The sequence below is a fragment of the Neolamprologus brichardi genome, chromosome 13, assembly GCF_056152115.1.
Source record: "Neolamprologus brichardi isolate AB-2024 chromosome 13, ASM5615211v1, whole genome shotgun sequence".
Classification (NCBI taxonomy): Eukaryota; Metazoa; Chordata; class Actinopteri; order Cichliformes; family Cichlidae; genus Neolamprologus; species Neolamprologus brichardi.
Genome location: NC_142116.1, coordinates 13,750,451 through 13,767,933, shown reverse-complemented (window position 1 = coordinate 13,767,933; position 17,483 = coordinate 13,750,451). Strand labels below are relative to the sequence as shown.

The following is a 17,483-nucleotide window of genomic DNA, read 5'->3' as shown; positions in this document are numbered from 1 at the left end:
ATGTTTTCTGCAGTGGTGAACTTATTGTCCTGTAGAGCCATTGACAGACCTGAATGGCTAAATTATGCTTGCACTTTCTTGCATCAGCTGGAGAGCAGGATAGGAGGAGCCAAACCAGAAAAAAAAAAAAACTATTGTGAAGGAAGTCATGACTTATTCACATAGGATATATCGTTTAAAACACTGCAATGTCACATTTTACTTAGAAAAAACACTGTTAAACAGCTGCTAAAGTGACAATAAAACTTTTATTCATGTACATCATAATACACGAATTGGATCTGTACATAAATATTGCATTTCACCCAGAAAATGATCAAAATACACGTTGAATTAAAAGGAAAACTGACTTCAAAGGATTTCAAAAGAGTGAAAATAAGCTGGTGTTAAGAAGAAGACTGAAAAATCTTTGAATGAATTGTAAAATCCAGAACTACTACAAATCTATAAAAATCTGAGATGCGGTAAAACAAATTTTAACACCTGAACTCTTTATAAATGCTATAAAATATTTTGGTTGAAATGCATTCTTAGCTTACCTGTCTTTGCCTGCACGCACACACACTGTGCATCAATGATGTCGGTGCAAAAAAAACAATACAAACTTTGAATGCGTGTATAAGTCACGTCAACATGCAATAGAAAAACAGATGGTGAGGCCAACAGCAGGCGTGAACAGAGCACTAATTAACGTTCACTTATTACATTTTTTTCCTCTAAATATCAAAAGTTTTCCAATAATAGCACCAACTTGATTTTTTTTACTAAGTTATAAAACAATGGGCTGTAATGGAAGGCTTCTTGAATAGGAGTTCCATTAGGCACTATGCTAAACCCCTTCGAGTTTGTGACATCAGTAATTTAAGTGAAGAGTACATCAAGTACCTTTAACATAATTGCTCTTAAATAAAGCTGCATCAGTAGGCAGTTCCACATACTAATGTGTAATCACACGCATCACTTTGGGAGAATCTGGAGTATCTGTTTTTCATCAGTTCTCCTTTCGACCCAAATTAGCAACAACGTCCCACTGGAGTCGTTCTGTGAAAGTGGAATGCTGTCTAATACAATATCTACACTGACCTGAGTAACTAAAGCACTTGAAAGACAGGCAGCAAGATCATTATCATCTTACCGCCCTATTGTGAGGCAGTACTTGTGAATTAAAGAAAAATAAATTCTCACTGACAAATGTGACAGTTAAAAAGTAATTGCCAATGTGAGTTATCCTGGCAGACTGACATACAAACTGGGCCATGTTCTAGCTTTTCATACCACACAATGCTCTCCATTACCTTCATAAAAGTGATGAAACAACAAAGCTCAAAGCAAGATAATGAAGCTTCTGACCTGCTCACACAGCAGTTACTATGACAAGGACATGAATTTAAGAGCATATAAAAGTTTGTAATTGTCAGTCAGGCACTTTGCACAGACACTGCGCTGTGAGGCGGTGACACTTGGGCCTTGTGTTACACTGGTGTTAAATTATTCCATACCTGCAACTGTTGAGTTTATAAAAACAGTTACCTGGCACGGGTATATCATCGCTGGCATTTATACCTCAGTGCAAATATGCATGTGAGCATATTGTTGAAGTATATATTAACAGTGCATTTAGGTGTAAACTGTGTGAGCAGCACCTCGTTGTAAAGGCCAGAATGCAGTTTTCAAAGTTTCCAAAGCGAACTTTGGTAGATGATGCTTGGTCAGTGTGTTGTAGATATGGATGAAAGGTTTCTCATCAGTGCCAAGAAAAGCAACACTTTTTAAGCCTCAACAACACAAAGCAGATGGAAAATATCAGCAGGTACTGAAAAGGCTCTAAGGAAGAAAATGTAAGAAGGTGACAAGGCTTTGGAACATGGTGAGACAACAGAATCGTGCAAAAAGGCTTTTACTGTGAAGGGAACTTGGCAGCGTGGCCTTTGGAGAAAGCAGGAGGTGGTTTTTAAAGCACTCTGTCTTGAGGTGGGACGGTGTTTGGTTCTGTGGTTGCCTGAAGAATGTTAGGCCTCATCCTCATCTCGTCTTTAGGATGGCTGGTACTCGACGATGGGAAGCAGCTTGGTGACGTGCCCGATACCTTTGGTTACCCCCTCTCTGAAGAGAATCTTTGCTCCCACCTTCAGATATTCTGGATGCTTGATGAACTTGAAGAGAACCACCGCTTTCTCTCCCGTCCTCAGCTCGTCCTGTCGTACAGTGGTGTAGCACGAGAACAGGAATCAAACAAATGCAGGATTATTAATGAGATAGGTGATCTGGGCCAAATACAGCAGCAGAAAAGAGGCTTTAGTGGCACTAAATTAGAAATTAACCTGTGGGTTGTTCTTTTAAATAAACAAAAGATGAGTGTTTCTGTGTATATATATAATTGCACTTTTAAACTTGCAGATTTAATTTTAAAATAAATCAGTGGAATAGTGACACCAAGATTAAGATTAAAGGGCACACACTCAACAAACAAATAAAATAGCTCTGTAGTGCCAATAGACTCCTTAAAAAATCCCAGAAAGGTTTTGTTATAATTCTGGATTGTATCAAAATTCTTGGTTTCTCTTGTTTTGAATCACTGCTGTATCATTTCAGAGCAGACGCTAAACAGAATAGTTTTTTGGATTCCTGGTTTGAAAGACTGATAATGTGAGAAAACCAAGATACACCTACCCAGAGCCTTTCACATCTTTAAGTACTGTTGTAGCTGGCAATAGATTGCTTGTAGCTAGCAGAAGGAAGTACTTCTGTTGTAAAAGAGAGGAGCAACTGTGCTCACCATGAAAGAAATGGATTATGTTCTACACGACAAATCTGAACACCCATCTGAGGATTTAACTCCATTAGTCACCAGCCATTACACACTGTTAATAAACCACGTAGCCTGTGACAAACATGGATTTATTGATGAGTGTGTCTCCTGCCTTGAAAACACCATTTTTTCACTTTTTCCTGTGTTAATGAGAGCATTTTAGCTCAGCAGATGGACCAACCTTGCCATACACTGCTTCCACTGTTGCGGTTTGTCTCACATTGCCAATGTGCACAGTAACCTGGAAGCCCTTGTGGAAGGTCTTGGCATGGAAAAGCAGGACAATCTCAGCCTCAAACATCCAGCAGATGGTAGGATCCATCTCTGGGCTCACCATCACCATGCCCTGTAAGTGGAAAACATATGGATGGTGTACATACATAGTTTAGATTTGTATGAAAACATTGATTTCAAATTCCAAGTTTCTTTTACTGCAATTTACATTAACCTATAGATAGATATATTATACTTTTAATGTGATTAACTAATAAAACACTAATTTAGACACAAGCTCTGAGTCTGACCTTGCGCAATAATGAGCGGTCAAAGTTGCCCAGAGCAAGTGTAGCAGCCTGGCCCGCCCTGAGTACCCTGCATGCCGAGCGGTTCCTTTGGATGCTGCCTACGGTCAACTGGTGGAACTGACCCGAGTCTGTGGGCCCTACTACAAGATGATCCCCTTCACGGCAAATACCACTGTAAGACCAGAGAGAATAGCGAGTCAGAGGGATTTCTGGGTTAAAAACAAAGAACCCACTTAACCTGTAATGAAACAATAATTTCAACATACTGACCTGTATAGAGTACCTCCAACCACTGTCCCCACCTCTGGAACTGTGTAGATCTCATCCACCTGCAATGATGCACATGGCTGTCATTCAGATCAAAATAATCTGTGTATTTACACTGTGCATTTGGAAGACAGTAGCTCACAGCCAGAAGATCCTTTTGCACGGACAGACAAACTTTATTTCATTTTAATGTTGTGGAGTCTGTAACTTACAATTTAAAGCGCCTTGAGGCGACAGTTGCTGGAAACTAACGCTCTATAAATAAAATCGAATTGGATTGAACTGAATTGAATTATTTCAGACTGACCTGAAACTCTGTTAGCTGCTGCATTAGTTCCTCCTGCTCCTTGCTGTTGCTCAGAGGAGGGATGATGTTGAAGAAAACTTTAAGCAAATCTAGACTCTCTCCAGAAACACTGGACAAGGTGAAGATTGGCGTGATGCTGAGAGAGAGTTTCAGGACAAAATAAAAATTATTACTTTCCAGTTTTTGTTTACAGTATTTATTATAGAAGGAGTGCAAACTTAACTGCATGTTATTAAATGGAAAACTGCACTTGTGTGTTTCATACCTTGGTGACTGTGCAAACTGCTGTGCTGCTGTGACAGCATCATCTGTACTGCTTACAACCATGGGCACCTTGTTGCAGCCTGGTTGCTTCAAGACACGCTCCAACTGCCGCACTGTGCGCTCAACAGTGGCCCGTGTGCAGAGGTCCACTTTACTGATAACAATGAAGATGGGAACCTTCAGTGCCATGGCAAGGCCAAGATGCTCCCGTGTGGTACCAGCTGGAAAAGAATGAGAAGGAGAGGATTAGAAAGAAAGAGGATTTACCTGGGATTTTGCATTGCTTATATCTTGCCTACTACTTGTTCACCAAAAATAGCTTTCACAAGCAAGCAGACAAAGGCAATGTTTATTTAATGTCATGTTTTCAGAAGGGATGAAGTCTTCCTAAACACACGTAAATACTATTGCCTAAGCTAAATCCAACCTATAAAGCTCCAACTGTTGACACGGTAATCCAAATAAGACTTTGCAAGAAATTTAAAAAGATACGCCAATTCAAACAGGGGATTTATTCTTTGTACAAACACAACAGCTGCCCTCTGAGTCTCAAACACCTATTGCTTAGCATAAGAGTGCTTATCTACAAACCCAGACTTAATGCGAATCAAAGACTATATACACGAAGGGTTATACAGCACATACCACAATAAAAGACTTTTATGTCATTAGAGAAACAGTTTGAGGATAGGACTGATTCAAAGTACTCAAAAATATACTGTAACTATGTCTCTGATGTTTCCACGAGTGCCAAATAGTAGCTCTTCTAAACAAAGTGACTTCTCATGTTCTCTTAATTTTGGTCTCAAGAAGATTCACATTTTAGAAAAACACAAACAAACTGAGTTTTGAAAAAAAAAATGAGGTGAGGTGAATGTGTCACAGTGCAGTAAAAAGTAAAGCAAAAAGATTACTCGCTCTTTGGCTTCTTAGCTTAAAAGTTACAACCCAAGAGAAGCCCTATGCATTACACTGATCCATTACGCTGTTTCATAATTAAAGCTGTAGTTCTTGGGTTGCAGACGGCATGTCCCTTCCTATCTACATTCTTGACCCCATTTTTCCTGCATGTCCTATTTTAGAACAGACACCCACATAAACACAGTAACGCCTATGCTGCATTAATAAGGGTTATTTAAGTATAAACAAATATACATTTACGAACTTAATTTATCTATGCCCTTTTTATGAAAAAAAAAAAGCATTGTACTTTAATGTGATTTTAATTATTTTGCTAAAAATCAGGAATAAATGTATTATCCTGTTGTTACAAATTATTTAAATTACCTTTATTTTTACTGAGTGCAGTTATTCGTTTGATGCTGACAGTGTTATTAGTTATTTACTCAAAGATAGACAAACCATTGCAGAACAGTGTAAATAAACAAGGAGTACAGATAGGACTTTCTGAAGCATTTAATTATACTCTGACTGTGCCCAATAAACCCTTTAGTATTTTTTAATATTTAATCATCAGTTATGTTTTTGCGTTAGCAGTAAAACTAACTGCTTATGAAATTGCAGTATTTCAATTTAATACTGTTTAGAAATAAACAGCCTCGGAAAATAACACAGACTTATTTTGGCATGGAATCAGTCAACTCATATAATCAAAATAAGCTTAAATAGCAGTTCAACCCTGGAAGAAAACACAAATCCCATCAGGGTTGTGTCAGGAAAGGCATCCAACATAAAAACACTGCCAAATCAAACAGGCAGAGCTAACTGCTGTGGCAACCCCTTGTGAATAATAAGAGCAGCTGAAAATATATATATATTTTTATTGGCTCTGTAATGTCATGGTTTTCATATCGGCCTAAAAGTGAAAGATCCCTTGTTCGCTCCCAGGAAGTGACACAAAGCCCTTTGGGGCTGTGTCAGAAAATCTGGGATAAAATCTACCAAATGAAACACGCGAAACAACCCCTTGTGAGTAAGGGAGAAGCCAAAAGTACAGCCATGTATTAACAGCAGATGCATATAACTCATCCAATAACTCCAACCGGATGTGAGCTACAGCACTTAATGACTAACATCTCAAAAGCTCAGGTTTCCTATACAGGCTTAAGTGCCACTTGCGAAAGGAAAACAAAACTACAGCTTTCTTAATAACAATATATTACTTTGGTGTATTGCATAGCGGACTGTTTCCAGATGGTCTCTTGCCTTGAGCAAAGGGTTCTTATCTGTGTTTACTTGCAGTTTCCACAGTCATCTGGAGGGGCTGATACACACTGAAATGCTGTGTGTCACAATGGGTGAATGGTCTAAGGGTGTGCCAACTGGTATTGTTGGTGTAAATCCCAAACGGCTTTGTAGTTCAACACTTATTTATATTTATATTTTCAGCTCTAACAGCAAACATAATCAAACCGTATGTTTTCAAATGTAAAACAGAAAGCTGTTTAGGCTGACCAACCAGTCTCAGCGGCTCAGGTTTCCAAGTAGGTCCTTCCTGGATACAAGCTTCCTGCACTCAATGTCAGCTAATGCTATCATGAAAATGTTGGGGTTGAGCACATTATACAATAACGCATTACCTATAAATAGAACAAGATGTGAAACATAATGCTGAAGTAAGGTTTAGTGATTTCATTTTTACAGAAGAATAAAAATACAGGAAGAACTTGGGTAAAGCTGGACTGTGAAGATCCGATTTGTATCACAACAATATGCAAATCAGCATGTTTCTTTTGCCTCTGGAAGAGTGTAGCCCCTGATCAGCTTATTTGAATTCTCTTCTTATCTTTAGTTATATGGTAAAAACACATGTCAAGCCTTAACCCCACTGAAAAGGCAAAATGCTTGCAAGATTTGACAAAACCTCTTGCGACTGTCAAGTGCAATGCTGACATACACACTAGCTTTGCAAGAGTGCAGTACTATCTCCAGTGGGTCAAAGCACTCTGCCCTGAAATTATGATATCTGAGATATTTTGGGACTTACACTGCCAAGCAAAGATGAGGGTTGGTTTATTACATAACCTCAGCTATCACATGTCAGCAAAGTGCCAAGCCATAACTGTGCACTACAGTGTGGGGGTATGGTGTACACAAACATGGGCTATCTCTCAACCAGAACGGCAAACTGCATTACTATCTTGCACAACAACAGTTATTTTGAATAGAACTTGGAGAAAATTAAATCGTTCACTTAATACTCACCAATTCCAGTATTCGCACTGACCACAAGCATTGCAAAATCTGGACAGTAACTGGTGAGGCCAAAGATGGTGGTTTTCAGGTACTTGTGGTGACCCGCCAGATCAATGAATGTGATCATTTTAGAGGCACTCTCACAAATCTCCTCTGCTGTCCGAGACTCGCTGTAATTCACAACCTAAAAAAAGAAAACAAACAAACAAAATTAGCTATCAGTTACTAACATTTCATGCAGATGGAGTAGTTTAATATATATCAGAATAGGAATCTGTAGTAAAACATCCAAAATTGTAAAAATTATGATATAATGGATGTATTTACTTTTTGCTACTTATCACAACTGGTGTAACAGTACATAAATAAGGTGTAATATATATATTATTTGATAGAGGACGTTTTCTCACCTCTCCTTTGCTGTTAAAGCCAAGAATCTCAAAGCTAATGCTCGAAGTACGTCCAGTCTGAATCTCATGTAGATGTCTGAAAAGGTTGAGCCTCGCTCTTCCCCGTCCATTGTCCAGCTCACCTTGTGTCAAAACACCCAAAAGAGTGGACTTGCCCGAGTCCACATTGCCCAGTACGGCTACTCGTAGGTCTAAGAACTAAGGAGAAAAACACAACACCAAAATGACTTAAAAATGCCCAAGAATTTAAACATCCAGAGATATCCATGTGCAGGTAGCCACACTAACCTGCTGGTCATCTGGCACTTTGCGAATGAGAACTTCAGCAATCTTACGAGGCACATCAGAGTCATAGTCCACCTCTCGCTCTCTTAAAATTGTGATATCTGCTCCAACTCTGTCACGAAAAACAAACGTAAGTACAGTTCTTTGTGTTTTGGTAGATGAGGTAAACTACAACAGCAGAATAACTATCAGTCAGTAAACGGAATAAAAATACTGGACTTACTTCTCTGCTAGCCGATGGAGCGTTTTTAGTGAAGCCCTCATTTCCTCCTCTGATAGTCCTACCAGCATGCCATTGTCCTCGACACCTATTTGATAGACAGCTTCGCCTCGGCCCTCCTGCAGTCGCCATTTCATTTGTGTTGCTAGGTGCTCAAAGCGGTATTGTGTGGGGTTCACTAGCTTGAGCTATTCAAGAAAAGAAATTACTAATTAGTACTCAACACAAACCTATTTTGGACATAAACAAATTATTACTGTAGGAACAAGGCAATAAAAAAGCTCTATGTTGACAAGAAGCGGCTGTCCTGATACTACAAATACTCTAGTTAATCCACAGTGGTGTTATATTTCAATGGAAAGACTGCACCTATATATTCACACATACTGCATACTGATAAATTACCAATAACATCCACATCACAAGAATTGACCCATATATAAATCAGTTTTATGGTGTTATGTAAAGCATTTTAGCTCTCTGAACAAAACAAAGCCTTTGCATCACAGCTAATTTGCTTACCTTGTACTCTATATTTCCCTCTTCGGCCTAAGAGACAGGGAGTAAAACAAAGAGAGACAGAAAAGAAACAACAGCTGTAAAACTGTAGGGAAGACAACAGACTATTGATTTGTTTAAAGAGAAAAAGAAAAGCAGTTTGACTGAATGTGCAGTCAGTGTTCTCTATGAATAGGCAGTCACTGAGAGCTATACAAACAGGCTAACCGCTTGCTTAGCCTTACACAGCGACTTAATATATTATTACACATTACATACGCATGCTTAAAAGTCAAAATCAATACATTTAAGGTAAACCAAGTCGCGAAAATAAGGTCAAATATCTGTCATGTAATCACTTATGACAGGGGACCTAGTTATATTCAGTGATCAGCTGACAGCAATTTTATACTGGACAGCTTATGATCATTAAAGGTTAAAGAACAGTTTAGGATTAAGTGTCACGTTTAAAAAACACAGCTGGTGGGTAATGACAACACTGTAAAATAAATAAATAAATACATGTAAAAAAAAAAAAAGAAGTTTTGTGTAGTAACACAGTCCTTGGCTGAGTGAATGTCAGACACTCACAGTATCACTATCTAGAGGTCGGCCGGCTGAGCTATGCACCCGCCCCCTATTTACAAACACAGCTGATCTTCTTTTGCTAGCTAGCAAAATACATTGCATTTTTTAATCAAGCAACTTTCAATTAATACACGTTAGGCCTATTTCTGCAAAACTACTGTAAACAGAAAGTCGTAAGCTAACAGCAAACGCAAAACCTCTACGCTTGAAATGGTACCATTCATTTTCTTTGTACCGACTAGCTACGTGTCACTGCAGGTTCAAAGACAAGTCAATAGTGGGGAAGCTAACCCTCAAAACAGGAAATACAATGACAAACCTACGAGTATCGTTACAACATACAAAAATCAATCTGCTTACTCTTAGTGACAGACTTTCCAGTGCCCGGGAAATATTAGCTCGAAATAGCTAATTGTGCGCGTATTTTTAGCCTTACCTCTGGAGGTAGATACGGGGTGTTATTGCTTGGTTTGAAGTTGCGGGATAATCGAGCTTTTGCTTTCTTGTTCTTTGCAGAGGATTTTTTGGGGGCTACCCCATAGCCATTCCCAGGCTTGCCGCTGGACACACCACCAGATCCAGAGCTGTGTCCGTTTCCTGAGCCAAATAACTCCGATACCCGCGCATCCATCGGCTACTTTGGGACCTAACTTGTTAGCTTACAACTACTTAGACCGATTCTGATGCTATATAAATAATATATACCTCGGGCCAGGCATTGGGGTGCTTGTAATTACCCCGATAATGGCAGTGTGCAGCCCCCAAAATAAAACATAAAGCACTACCCTCCCCCAAACTCCGCGAACTGAACAACAACAGCACCGGCCGAGACTACGGCTTTGAGTTTACAGTATGCTTACGTCACAGCCAATGCCAATGGTGCGTTTGTTTTAAATAACTGCGTAGCGCGAGGGAGAGGTTCATTTTGTTTTCCTATTTACTCATATTGCATGTAAGTTTAAACCCCACCCGCCTACATCTAGATGTAAACATACTCGGTTTTCAGTGGTTTGCATCAGATGAAGGAAATAAGTGCGTAATGTCCAGTTTGTTTACAAAGTTGATGACATCTAAAATATGTCACCAGTTTAATTATAAGGAATGTTACCTACATGCCAACGCCCTTGAGGCTCTATTACCTCAGGTTTTGTATCTGTATGGCATTTCTGGGAAGATTCAACTTCATTATTTCAGCTGCTAAGAAAGACGTTATAATTACTAACAATTATCATCTAGTCAGGTAAACTGAAAGTGGTTTGTTGAATTGATACGCAGCAAGCAGCGAAAAGAAACTGAGGGAATTGTAAAATGGTGTGATTTCTTGACCATAAGTTAGACAAGATGTGTTGAAAATACAGCTCTTATATATAAAATCTTCGGGATCCCGAGAACACAGTGGGTGAAAGGACAACATTGAACTTTTCAAATAGATCACTATTTGAAAAATTAAACTTGATTGGGCGTTGTTATATTTGCAATCGAACTATATTTCAACCAGAACCTCAAGACCGTCAAGCACATTTACCTTCAACGTTGTAATCACTTTAGGTATTTAAATATTAAATTGGTGATTTTGTCATCTTGTACTGCTAAGATTAAGGGATTTATTTCTTTACACGTCACGTCATATACGCAAGGTTTTTCAATTCAAGTCTGGTTGTAAGCTGTTTCACAGACAGTTCTTTACGTCTTTCCATGAACCGTAAAATTACTAAATATTGTGTAAAATCGGGTACCCAATTTTAGACAATATTTAGTAATTTTGTTTGACCTATATTTTTTGCAGCCGCTTTAGCGACACCCAAAGGAAGTGATGTGTAAGCTAAACATTTTACAAACTTGATATGAATCACAATGCTGTGCAAAAGTCTTGTCACCCTTTGTTTCTTTATATTTTGCTAGTAAAGTGGGAACTAGGTGCAGGCTTTCATTGAAATGTGTGCAAACATAAATGCAAACAGAGTTTGCAAGGTAAAAAAACAAACTTTATAAGTCTAACGAGCTTGAAAGTCAATATTTGTATGGCCGCTTTATTCTTCAGCATGATGATGAGCTCTGTCTTAGGAAGGTTTCTTGCAGTTTCTTTAAGTAGTCTTCAGGAATAGTTCCCCGGGACATTATAAGCTCTTCTTTTGGTTGTTGGCTGCCTTTCATTCTCTTCGCTATCAAAATGATCCCACACTGCTTCAGTAGTCTAGGTCAATCCATGACTGATGGTGTGTGTGTGTGTGTGTGTGTGTGTGTGTGTGTTTGTATCCAGGCATTTTCAATTTTCATCGTTGCCAAAATTAAGCGATTGCAAATCCCACACTACAGAAATGGCATTGCATGGCGGATCTGATGGTACTTTTCTACAATCATACTTACAACAATTTTAAGAAGACACTAACACAACTGCTGCTGTGTTTCACAGAGGGCTGTAGGCACTCACTGTTGTATGTCTAACCTGACCTCCCTTTTACATATTGATGATGATCTTGTGTAATATGGCATACTTCAGCATTTTCTAACTGTTTCCCTTTCTTAAGCATGCAAGCATGCTTCCCTTTTAAGCAGCCACACTTCCACTTAGATAATTGATGATTAAGCTTCAGTGAACAGTAGATGGATCAACTGAAGGCCCAGATATACATCTCAGGTCCCGTGTCAAGTCTCTGGTGGATCTTTTTCTGTTTATTAAGAGCATGATTTTCATTTGCTATAGACAGGTTTGTAGGCTGCTTCTTGTTTTGTCCCCCACTTGTCCTATTTCAAATGTTTTAATGGACACACTGCACACTTTGCCGAGATACAGCAAGATTTTAGCTAATAGCACATTTGGAATTGCCTTATTGGTGCAAAAATACTATTTTATACCTGTCAAACTGTGTTATCTTGTGCATTATTCTGGAATTCAGTTAAAGACATGGGAACAATTGATGTGTTTTGGCAACAGGCAGCTACTAAAGATACAATTTAAAATAGATTATTTGTGAAGTTGTCTGTTATGTGTAGACTCAACACTGGTTTATTCTATGAGTTAAGTAAACATGTTTTGCTTCAGTGATTCATAGGTCGGTCGGTGAAAGTAGTCAGGTGCAACAAGTGGACAGAAAATGAGTCAGCAGCCAGTGTTCAAAGAAAACCTTTGAAAGGCCTACAAAAAAACTAAAGAACTTCTCCTCAAGACAACTTAAAAAATTACAACAAAGTCTGGCTTCTTGGAAGCAAAAGTTAAAGGGATGAGTGGTAGCATAAGACTTTTGAACAGTACTTTATTTGCATATTTATTGAAGATGGTTTATGGTTACATCGATTTGATAAATCTTAAAGCTGGTTGACTGTAAAAAAATAGCTTTTAAAGGCCTTTACTTCTTACAAATGTGTTTTTTTATATAGTGTAACACTTACAGTTTACAGCAAACTTTCTTTCTGCAAAGAGGCTGAGAATTGAGAAAAGTCAGCCAACTCCCCTGATGGAAATGAATACTTACAGAGTTTGGAATTTCTGAAACTCGACACTGATTGGTTAGTCGATGTGTGATGAAGGGGCTCAGCCCATTCTGTCCTGGCTGAGAGAAGTGTTTGTGATTTTTATAGCCTTAAGTTCCATCAAACATCTGCATTCACATCCGGACGTACACACACTCACAACAGTCGCTTGTTCTTGGTCTTTTGGCGAGGATGGGTTATCCACTGGTGATTCTGTTGTGTGTGGGACTGCTCCACCAGACCACGAGGGCTGTCCACATGGATAAACTAGCAGACCAGAAGATTTGCGGAGATGCAGAGTGCTCATGTAAGTCTGAGCATTAAAAACAGAAGCATAGCAGAGCATGCAGGATGCAGCACGTTTCAAAATCAACAGTAGATGCTTATGTTTCACATTCTTCTTTTTAATTTTTTCCTGTGCTGTATTAGATGTTCTCTCCATGGCCACAGTCTCGGATGACTTCATATCTCCTGACTGCCGATTTCTCAACCTCAGAAAGGGTCAGGTGGTTTATGTGTACTCCAAACTCATTGCAGCAGAGGGCGCTGGAGTCTTCTGGTCTGGAAGCGTATGTGCAGATTTTGTACACTGTTTAATGTCACTGTACACTTGAGTTGTGAAAGACAGAAGATGTGCAACAGCTGTGGTAAACAAACACAAACCTTCTGGCTTTTCTGACAAGAAAAGACATTTGGTTGCATATCAGAGTCCACTGTATCTGAAACGAGCAGGCTTTTCATTATGTCAAGTTTTGTAAGAAAGGTTATGCATAATACATATAGAGTGTGGTGCATGCTAATTTGCTGGAGTTATATTATTTTTGCTGGCAGATTTACAGTGAGCGGTACGTGGACCAGATGGGCATCATTGGATACTTCCCTGCAACTGTGGTGAAGGAGACACAGAGGTTTACAGAAAACACAGTTAAGATCCAAACAACTGTTAGTACATTAAATTCTTTTATGCAACATTTTTTTAAATGAATGAATACTTTTTTTCCATTCCATGTTAGGAAATAGAGCCTGATGTTTTGCTTGTCTTTCAGGACATGGACTTCTACTGCGATTAAGGGACTGAAACCTCTTCCTTGTCAACTCTTTCTGTTAGTAACTCTGGCATTTATAATGGACAAAGTATGCAGACATTAACTCGATGAGTTGTCTATATCATTCCAACGTTTTAAATATATAAGTATATAAAAGTTAAAGAAATGAGTTTTCCAGACACCTTTTTTATGATTTTTCTTGACTAGTAATTGCAATTATATTGTACTTGTCTTTGTTACACATCTAGAAACTGGCTTGGAGCTGCTTATGCTGAGAAATAGCTGCTGTGAAAATGATTAAATTCGTTTTCTAAAGCTTAAAGTCTTTTTTTTTATTGGAGTCAAGGTTTCTTGGTAGTGTTATCAGAGACATCTTATAAAATCCTGACTTTTCATTCATTCTACTATGTTCTACTCCACTATGTTCTCAAAAGAAATGTCATCTAACAGAATTAATTTTAAAAAAAAGTATCATGACTGGTGTGAAGAGCTCAGGACAGAAGGCAAGTAAGTATCCAAAGATGATATATGTGACAAAAATACATAAAACACTATTTAAAGTATTTTATTATTTTTTTTGTTTTTGTCAGGGTATTCTTATTTTACCTGCATTTGAGACAACATGACAGCATGTTTTGATGGAGCAGCAGAAACACAGTGGTAATTTTCAAATAAATGAATGCATTCTCTAAAAATGCACCTGTTTTACTAAAAGCTCTGTTAGATGTTCCATGGTGATTTGAAAAATACCCAGGTCAGACCTCCTTAAAAGCTCACAAAGGCTGCTTATTGCCCTTTCACATTTTATGACTGTTGTCGCTTTTCCAAAAAAAGAAAGAATAGTGCCACGTTTTTTTTATACAAAATAAAAGTGCTAAAATGCCCAAATGTTACGATGTATGAAATGAGTGCACGTTGTCTTCCAGTCTGTCTCTCTGCCTCACCCACCCTCCCACACGCCCACGCAGTTTCTAAATATCTGTCATGATTAAACATGGCCTGGCATATTGTCCCTGTTAAGACTCTTTCCAAAGGATGATTTAAATCTCCTTTTGATTGGTTTTGAATCATCAGTCTTTTTTTTTTATTTCTGTGTCACAGTACCCACCCAGATAAAGTGCTGAATATAACATCTCAATCAAATCTTCCTTTGACGTTTCCAACTGTGGATTATCAAAGTTAGACATTTCATTTTGATAAAGGAAGACTCTATGATTTAGTTCATGCATTTCAGAGTTGCCATTTAGTGTCTCTGCCATCTCCAGAAGTCTCTCACGTCACTACTGAATGCACAGATTTTTTGATACTACTGCAAAATTGTGCATTTTCATCTTGTTTATTTCTGTTTGACTGGAGGCATTCTTTAGTAAGCTTTACAAGTTTAGGAAATAGGGCTGTCACATACATAATCGATTTAACCCATCACCTGCTCAGCCCAGATCAATATTAACCTGCTTTAAATGTGCCACCAGTGAATGTCACTCAGAAAAAAAAACATGCCTGGGGCAAGGGTCTGATAGAGCAAGAGAAGAGAAGAGAAGAGGGGAGAAGAGAAGAGAAGAGAAGAGAAGAGAAGAGAAGAGAAGAGAAGAGAAGAGAAGAGAAGAGTGAAACATTTCCTGAAGCAGTTCTGAAAATAATTTCATGTTAGGAAAACAACATCTGTTTTAATACGTGTTCATATTTGAATGAAATTCTAATCATTGCACAGCATCCACAGAGGAAGTGGATGATGAATTCTGTGATTGTTATTAACAATTGACCTAAAGAGGTGAAAAACTCTGCGTTTTTTCAGCTGATTGCCAATTGAAGTTGCGAGAGTATTTGTATAAGCCTATGCAAATCCACAAAATACACAAATCACGGCAAGTTCAGTCAGTCTTCTGTCAGACAGCTGTAGCTTTAGGGTGTCACCATGGTGACAGGCAGTGAAACTGTGACAGAAGAGATTGATGTATGTGCATGTTTGTGTGTTTCTTCTGTGTGAGCTAAAGGAGCAGCTGGCAAACGCAAGAAACACTTTTTTCCTCCTTCCACCTTGTATCCCACCCACACCTCTGCGGTCAGCGGCATAGTGCCCCGTGGAGCTTGGAAATCAACAACCTCGGGGCTGGCTGCCAGCGAAGTGTGACATTTAAGACGTGATATGCATCTTCCTTTAGAGTTTTCCAAAGTTGCCATGGCCAAAAAATGCTTTGCTTGTCTATGTGATCCAATTGGTGGCAATACATTTTTAAAAAAACAAAGAAATAATAACAAAGAAAGAAAAAGATAAAAATAGTATGTACCATTCCAAGCCATTGAAACAGGAGTCGTGAGTTCGACTCCCAATCAGGGCGTTTATATCCAGTAAGGGTCCCCGAGCTAGACCCCCCATGCTAACCAAGCCTACCTCGGATATGAGCTAAGTGGAAGGAAGGACGCTGGGGGGCTAGTGAGTATCAGTACCACGGTCCAGGAGGAGACAATGAACATCCACAAGTACATCAAGAAGATGGCCGCAACCAAGTACAAGCTCCATAGAGGCAGGGGTGTACCACACCAGGCAAGATCCCAGGTGCATGCTGTGTAAAGATACCACTGAGACAATTCAGCACATAGCAGCACATAAGTGCATGATGCTAGCAGGCAGGGCATACATGGAACATCATAACCAAATTGCCAGCAGAACATCTGTGCCGAGTATGGCCTGGAAGTCCCGAGGTCAAAATGGGAGACATCCAATGGTCGAGAATGATCGAGCTAAGATCCTGGGACTTCCAGGTGGCTAACCAATCAGAAATAGTAGTAGTGGAAAAGCAAAGGAAAACGGCTGTAGTGATAGATGTAGCGATACCTAATGACTGCAACATCAGGAAGAAGGAACAGGAGAAGCTAGAGAAGTACCAAGGGCTCAGAAAAGAGCTCGAGTGGTCCCAGTGGTAATTGGTGCAGTGACCCCCCAAGCTAGGCGAGTGGCTCCAGCAAATCCCAGGAACAGCAGCCAAGATCTCTGTTCAGAAGAGCGCAGTTCTAGGAACAGCAAAGATACCGCACAGGACCCTCAAGCTCCCAGACCTCTGGTAGAGGACCCAAGCTTGAAGGACAACAGGGACAAGAGGGGATTTTTTTTTAAATAAATGTATATCTAAAATATAAATATATATATTTTAGATTATATTTTTAGATTATATAAATATAATCTAAAACAAATTGCATAATTGACATCAAATGAAAACTAATGAAAAGTAAGAGAAGGAAAGGAGAAGAACAGCTGAAGAAAATACCTGCTGTGCAGTCCTCGTACACAGGATGACCCATCCTCACTTTTTCTAATGGAAAAAGCTCAATTTGCTTCAACTGTTGCTTTTATATATTTTTTCCAGTGGAAAAAGGGTTATTTCTTGCTCAGGAAAAGGACAGAGAGAACACCAATTTCCTGAACACTAAAGCCATGGTACTCAGTGTGCCCAGTAGTAACACTATATACAGCCCTTAAGTATGTATGACATTTAATGTCATACAGAAGTACAGAAAGAGACCAATCAGCATCTTTATTTTAAACTTTTTTACCCATAATTGCATGCCAAACCATTCTAACAATGACAAACACAGCCAGTGTTAGGAAGCAACCTCTGTAATGGTTACACACACACACA

The 17,483-nt window shown here is 39.0% G+C and overlaps 2 protein-coding genes across 2 annotated transcripts; one reads left to right on the top strand and one right to left on the bottom strand.

Annotated features, from left to right (window-relative positions):
• Positions 1-229: 229 nt before the first annotated feature.
• On the bottom strand, positions 230-10,160 carry gtpbp2a (GTP binding protein 2a). The gene is made up of 12 exons (XM_006783773.2): positions 9,765-10,160; positions 8,765-8,791; positions 8,246-8,430; positions 8,026-8,134; positions 7,738-7,935; positions 7,337-7,511; positions 4,173-4,392; positions 3,908-4,043; positions 3,604-3,662; positions 3,334-3,505; positions 2,991-3,155; positions 230-2,195 (listed from the first exon to the last, which is right to left on the bottom strand). The coding sequence occupies exons 1-12, from the start codon at positions 9,957-9,959 to the stop codon at positions 2,034-2,036; spliced, it is 1,803 nt and encodes a 600-aa protein (XP_006783836.2). The 5' UTR covers positions 9,960-10,160; the 3' UTR covers positions 230-2,033.
• Positions 10,161-12,919: 2,759 nt separating this feature from the next.
• LOC102796219 (otoraplin-like) lies at positions 12,920-14,114 on the top strand. The gene is made up of 4 exons (XM_006783772.2): positions 12,920-13,106; positions 13,229-13,368; positions 13,631-13,741; positions 13,846-14,114. Exons 1-4 carry the CDS (start codon positions 12,992-12,994, stop codon positions 13,867-13,869), a joined length of 390 nt encoding a protein of 129 aa, XP_006783835.2. The 5' UTR covers positions 12,920-12,991; the 3' UTR covers positions 13,870-14,114.
• The last annotated feature ends 3,369 nt before the right edge of the window (positions 14,115-17,483 follow it).

What these genes read in the sequence shown, in the direction of transcription:
- gtpbp2a (XM_006783773.2), bottom strand. Translation starts at nt 9,959, where the DNA reads ATGGATGCGCGGGTATCGGAGTTATTTGGCTCAGGAAACGGACACAGC. An exon ending in CTCCATCGGCTAGCAGAGAA is followed by an intron (nt 8,135 to 8,245) that starts GTAAGTCCAGTA and finishes TTTTCGTGACAG; the next exon opens with AGTTGGAGCAGATATCACAA. An exon ending in GTTGGAGGTACTCTATACAG is followed by an intron (nt 3,506 to 3,603) that starts GTCAGTATGTTG and finishes CTGGTCTTACAG; the next exon opens with TGGTATTTGCCGTGAAGGGG.
- LOC102796219 (XM_006783772.2), top strand. Translation starts at nt 12,992, where the DNA reads ATGGGTTATCCACTGGTGATTCTGTTGTGTGTGGGACTGCTCCACCAG. An exon ending in CGGAGATGCAGAGTGCTCAT is followed by an intron (nt 13,107 to 13,228) that starts GTAAGTCTGAGC and finishes GTGCTGTATTAG; the next exon opens with ATGTTCTCTCCATGGCCACA. An exon ending in GAGTCTTCTGGTCTGGAAGC is followed by an intron (nt 13,369 to 13,630) that starts GTATGTGCAGAT and finishes TTTTGCTGGCAG; the next exon opens with ATTTACAGTGAGCGGTACGT.